Here is a 6000-nt window from a genome sequence, read left to right on the forward strand (position 1 = left end):
CTTTGCGGATCTTCTGCCCGATAGTCCAAACGAAGATATCAGGTTGTGTCGCTGCTGCCTTACCGCTATTACCGCTCGTTCCTTGCCTCAACCAGTCCTCGCAAGCCGGTCAAGCCAATCCAGATAGCTTCTTCGGTCCGGATCGTGCGACTTCCCTGACCAAATACCAGATTGATCCAGCAATCGAACACTTCCGCTGCCTGGCTTACTCCAGCTGCCTGAAGTTCCTTGTCGGCGCGAAGTGCTGCTTCTAGCCCGGACACACCGCCGAGAATCATAATCATATGGTTCCATGTCGGCTCCACATACGCAGCGCTACCTTGCTCCGTGATAGCCTGGAGCGGACTTCCTCGCTCGCTTGTGCCAATGCTGACATCGTAGCCGCCGTCGAAGGGACACTCGGTGAATACAGATCCAAGGGATGACGCTTGTCGGACAGCATAACCCCAATAATAGCCACCTTGCTCTCGTGGAGTATCTGGAGATACTGCCTCACCAGTGACGATCTCAGCGTGCTGGTTGGCGGCACTCTCAGGAAGCTGCACTGTTACTCGTGTCTTCGGTTCAATCTCCTGCGGTATCAAGACCTTTGAGACGAGTCCACAGTCGACCAGAGTGCCTGCCTCGCGGCCGTTCCTGCCAGGGCCTATCGTGATGCCCTCTCGAAATTGACACCACTCATCGCTTCGAAGATGATGTGGCATGTCCAGACTCGGCAGCGCCCCAGCAGTCCGAAGATCAGGGTGCATAGGGAACAGAGACTTCCTCAGGTTCGGGGGCGTCTCCAGGTAGGTCAGGATGTGATACAGAAAGAAGTTGGGGTCGGCGTATGCAGTATAGCCACCCTGCTCTGGATCGCGGATCTCGGCCTGACCGTCATCAAAGACCACGACCTCATCAACGCAGAATACAGTGCACGCCCTGGCGATCTGGCCTGCAAGACTTGTCTTTTGGTCGTGCGTTGTTGCACTGCGAAGTTCGTGTCAGTAACGTCGGCGAGAAAGAGCAGTGAGGAAGTCGCGGTGCTCCTGTCTTGGTCCGGCCCAAGCCGAAGCGCTCTGAACGTACTTTGCAATAATGCTCCCTGGTAATGCGAGGCTGCAGGTATGTGTCCTCCCTTTCGAGGGCTTGAAGATGGCTGACGGACGAGATGTGTCAACGGCGGCATCATCCGCTATGCCATGGCCATTATCGACCTTGCGCTTCTGTAGCATATGTCAGTAACAGGAGATGGAAAGCAGGCTGATGGATCAAGGCACCTTTGCTTTAGGGCCTGGCATAATGTCTTTCGTCGCTGCAGAAGGAATGTTGATGTTGTTGTTAGAGTTGTCCTTGCCCTCGAAATTGAGTTTTGCAGGGAAGATGCCCGGCTTCTCCCGGTGGCTCGAGCCATGTGTTATGATGTTCCTTCATTGTATCCATTGATATATGACTGATTTGTCGAACACCTCGTGTATCGTGGCTTATTGACCACTCTGTACAGTCTCACAGTAGGCTGAGGTCGATAGACATGTTTGCTGCAGCTGCTTTGTCACCATCAGATCGACGATTCCTTCGAGTTGACTAATGCCATGTGGCTCGAATCGACAAGAAAGCAAAAGGCTGTTAGATTCGCGGTCTTGTAGTTAATATGTACTTGATGCTATGTCCTGATATACGAGAAGCTACCTTTCCCACAGGTAAGCTCAATCGAGGCATCTCAAGATCCGCTGCAGACGCGACGATGAGCACAACCCTGGCGATAGCATCCGAGTCTTGGCTCTGGCCTCTACCAGGCTTGCTTCTCGTATAGCATAACTGGCAGCCTATCGTGGCTTATGATGACCAACACAAATACCGGACAAAGATATTCTCAACCACGTCTCGGTAGCACATCGCGGCAGCTTCATCATGTCGTGCAAAGGACGACTCAATACACTCCCAGCCCTTCACTTCAGCCTCAGGGGGGGGGGGCCCTTTGCACCACTTAGCTTGTGTACGTTACCACATTGTATGACATTCGCTCGCACCAATCTTCAACCGGACAGAAGATCGAAGTTGATGTGACACTTCAGGTCGCAATGACACTTCAAGTCGCAATGTCATATCGAAGTCTTGCGCCGGAGGTAGCGAGTCCGGACTAGGAGGAGGATGTTTGAGTTGTCAGTAAGCATGTGTGAGAAGCGGACGCCCTACAAGCTTACACGCCAAGCCTGCATGTTGCTCAACAGAGGAGTATCTGTGATGAGGCCATAGACTATATTACGATCCCGGATTGAGTAGATCGGATTCAGAAGCTGTCGGGAAGAAGTCCTGAAGCGGGAGCCAGAGTCATAGCCAAGAAAATACCACTTCCAAAGTGACCAGCTTCCTGTACGCGCCTGCGGCTATGACCTGGTCTACGCGAGGACGTGCCATATGGGCAAAGTATTTCTCCGCAGTTCATTGCAAGGTGACCTTGTTGGCGAGTTAGTCCTCATCTCGAAGCAAGCCAAGGCCAAGCTCCATGTACCAGCGACTTTGACCAAGACCCTGCAGTAGTTCTCATCAGCCACAAACCACCTGCAACGAAGATCACCGGACTCTTTTCAAGGTGCCCAATGTTTACGAGAATGGCGCCATGTTTGTTCGATCGAACTGTTCAAGAAGACGGCGCCAGATGTCGTCTCTGCCCCCGATCTCATCTCTCACCCCAACCATTCTTGACCCACTTCCCCAGATTGCGTGCTTCCAGCTCTCGATGTGCACTTTGTAAGGTTTCCCATCGTTGCTCACCATCACCCTCCCATCCAACAGCATCTTCGAACGACACATGCTATCGCTCGGTCGTAACGCATTGCCGACGAAGACGCAATGCATTGTGAAAATTTGCGATGTGCCGTGTCTGCGTATAAGGCCTGGGTTGTCAGCGATATTCGTGTAACATCTTCGGCGTCCACTTTTCTGTACCTGATCTGTGGTGATTGTTTCTATTGATTGTTAGCGAGAGTGCCGATATCCTGGTAGCCGGGTCATTCACACGTGGTCTGGGATACCTATTTCTGGTCATTGGAATCGATCGACAGCGAAGATGCCTCACGATAATCGTGTCGAGCAGCTGGAAGATCTGAAGAACATCGAGACGAATGCCGACTTCTATGAGAAGCTTGCATCGGGCAAGATTGCCACGACACAGTCTGATGCGTCCTCTCTGAGCAAGATCGGAGGATATGCGCAGCCGTACTACATCCCAGTGCCGATAACGATCAAGTCGCAGCTTGGAAGTCCAGTGCGTAGACTGCTGTCCATGTGTTGACTTCGATCGCTGATGATGTGTAGACCGCTCTTGCCATCGGCGCTTTCGCGACCACATTGACGACTTTGTCGCTTGCATTGATGGGCTTCCGCGGCGTAGGTGTTACCAATGCATTCGTCGGCAACTTCTTCGGTGTGGCAGGAATCGGCATGGTATGTTCATGTTCCGTCCAGGTTGACGACGTCGTAGATCTGACTGCTTCTTGTAGTTTGTTTCTGCCAACTGGGAGCTGGTCCTCGGCAACACATATGCCTACACCGTGCTAGCAGCTTTCGCTCTCTTCTATGCTGGTTTCGGCATCATTTTGACACCATTCTTTGGCGTTGCTGAATCGTATGGTGGCGCCGATACTCCCGAGTATTACAATGCCGTCGGCTTCTTTGTTCTGAGTAAGTCTCGACGTCGGCACCTCGATCCCTCGACAGCTGACATGACTTCCTCGTAGTGTGGGCAGTATGGAACCTATTCTTCCTGCTCGGATCGCTCCCTTTGAATCTGGTCTACATCGGCATCTTCTTCACCGTGCAGATGGCGTTCACGCTGGTCGCTGCGGCGTACTTTTGCTTCGCGGACGGTAAGATGGAGACTGGTAAGGCTGTTCAGACGGCTGGAGGTGCCTTCGCGTTCGCTTCTGGAATGTTGGGATACTATACTGTCGCGAACCTAATGTGCCAGACGGCGATGCGATTCAGCTTCCCGATGGGCGACACAAGCCGGTTCTTCAAGCATAAGAGCAAGCAACTGTGCAGTGAGGTCAGATTAGAGACGGAGTGACCTTGTAGAACGGCGACACAAGTCAAATAGTAATCAAGAATGATAGATGATCAAGTATGCTCTGTGGCGAGGTGACCTGCTCTTTCCTCACTGTCCCGGGCATTCTCAGGTAGGATCGCCTCGTCTCTATGCAGGTACGAAGCCGTCGTGCGGAGGTAGTGAGCCACTGCTCGTTGCAATGCCCGGAAGATCTTACGTGACGCTCCTTCCTGTGATGTTCATGCTCGATGCTTCGTTATACAGCTGCGAAGCGTGGCCTGCCAACGACAACCGAGAGTCCTCGTCGAAACCATGCCTCGTGCTGCTTGCGCATTGCTCTGCATTAGGCCAAAGCGATCCAGCACATGCAGCTTGAGCTGGATGTTCGCCGGCCATTGGAGCTCGGCGCGATGGTGATGGTGGAAAGGAAGCCCGCCCGTGAACCAAGATGCACAGCAGGATTTCAGAGCCTGAACCACGGTCACCTCTTCGTACACAAATCTATGTCACAACACCACCATCTGCTGCACCGATCGAAGCCATGCTACACATCAACGAAGCCTGTGTAGGCAGCGAGCGAACTGTCCGTGGCATCAAGACCGTACCGGCCCCGAAGCCTCACGATATCGACCGCAACGAGCAATGACTGCACCGCAAGTGTCTCTCGACATCACGATCCGCACGAGCATCGCCTATGCACCCACCGAAGCCTACCAACGACATCGAGACACGACATGACTATCGCATGAAGGATTGATGAGCGATGAGTCCGCCATGTCGCCTGGCGCAGCGAGCAACGGAACGCCCGCGACAGACTGCACGACATGCAACACATGCGCCTTCCCGACAATGAGTGATCGCGTGCATAGTAGCGACATGCCGTGCAAGCTGCTACGACTATACCTGTCGATTGGAGAAAATACCGCGAGCAGAAGAGCAGGGACAGGCACAGTTCACCGAGCATGCGTCAGTCAAACCTCCGCAGTCGTTACACACTCCCTCAGTACTGTGTCGGCTCACAGAGCTATCACAGCTATCAGAGGCTGATGAGATGTCTGTCAGGCATGCAGACGGTAGAGGCACATAGCGCTGGACACGATGGCTCGCGATGCTGAGGAAAGAGGCACATGCTGCTCGCCGGCTGCGATGTCTGCAGGAGTGCATGTACACAAGCCGTCGGCAGGCCAACTTCCAAGCTCATGCAAGATAGCATCAGGCATATAGCCACGCCTCCTCTGGACAGAAAGCTGGACAATCTTTCCGCCCTACCGAGCCCATCGATGAGGATTGACTGGGATTGTCCAAAGAACAATAAGGGCTATATCGTAGGGCACAGCACTTCGCCGCCAGAGGCACTGTGCTACAGAGGTACAGAACAACACCCAGCCCCCGGGTTCCAGGCCGCTTCAACTGCTGCTAGGAGACGTACCACCGCCGAGATAATCGGCCATAGTGACTGGTCCTCGGAGACCTTGGCTCGATGGTTGAGACGGCATTACTTCCCTGATCCCAGTCTGCTTCGGAGATTTATGGTTATGAAGCTACCGTTGCCTCTGTAAAGAACGGTTCGGCAACGGAAGCAGCTTTAAAAGGGTGCTATGCAAGAAGAGGAGAGCCGACAACTCCTGATGGCGTCAAGCACGACTGCGGCTGTGTCGATCATCCTGGTAGTGATCGAGCTACCTCAGGCAGCGTTGTCGTGGCAGCACGGCCTCCTTTGGCGAGCCGATATCACCAACTTCTCGAGACCCTTTGTGCGCACGCCAGAAGTGGACACTCAGATGTGCCCCTTCACGAGCCCAATCGACCACGGTTCGTCGGCAGGATGGCGTTGCTGACATCGCCCTGGACTTCCGAAGCCGCTATGGAGGAGTCCAAGGTCCGCTGACGCTGCTTCAGCACGACGAAAGAAGAGTGTATTCGTCTTCATGCCCTCGAGATGGGCTGTGATCATCGATGACTCCAACGTTGTC

General features: G+C 53.6%; 3 protein-coding genes across 3 annotated transcripts; 2 read left to right on the top strand and 1 right to left on the bottom strand.

The window, feature by feature from the left end:
- Window positions 1-68: 68 nt before the first annotated feature.
- Window positions 69-1280, bottom strand: CLAFUR5_14330 (Putative methyltransferase C9orf114; the record flags this gene model as incomplete). Its single annotated transcript, XM_047913478.1, has 3 exons — window positions 69-969; window positions 1069-1205; window positions 1260-1280. The coding sequence occupies 3 exons, from the start codon at window positions 1278-1280 to the stop codon at window positions 69-71; spliced, it is 1059 nt and encodes a 352-aa protein (XP_047769426.1).
- A 1769-nt stretch (window positions 1281-3049) lies between these two features.
- Window positions 3050-4048, top strand: CLAFUR5_14331 (Acetate transporter protein patA; the record flags this gene model as incomplete). Its single annotated transcript, XM_047913479.1, has 4 exons — window positions 3050-3247; window positions 3298-3426; window positions 3483-3663; window positions 3720-4048. The coding sequence occupies 4 exons, from the start codon at window positions 3050-3052 to the stop codon at window positions 4046-4048; spliced, it is 837 nt and encodes a 278-aa protein (XP_047769425.1).
- A 427-nt stretch (window positions 4049-4475) lies between these two features.
- Window positions 4476-4673, top strand: CLAFUR5_14332 (uncharacterized protein; the record flags this gene model as incomplete). Its single annotated transcript, XM_047913480.1, has 1 exon — window positions 4476-4673. The coding sequence occupies one exon, from the start codon at window positions 4476-4478 to the stop codon at window positions 4671-4673; it is 198 nt and encodes a 65-aa protein (XP_047769428.1).
- Between the last annotated feature and the right edge of the window lie 1327 nt (window positions 4674-6000).

The sequence above is a fragment of the Fulvia fulva genome, chromosome 13 (assembly GCF_020509005.1).
Source record: "Fulvia fulva chromosome 13, complete sequence".
Lineage (NCBI taxonomy): Eukaryota > Fungi > Ascomycota > Dothideomycetes > Mycosphaerellales > Mycosphaerellaceae > Fulvia > Fulvia fulva.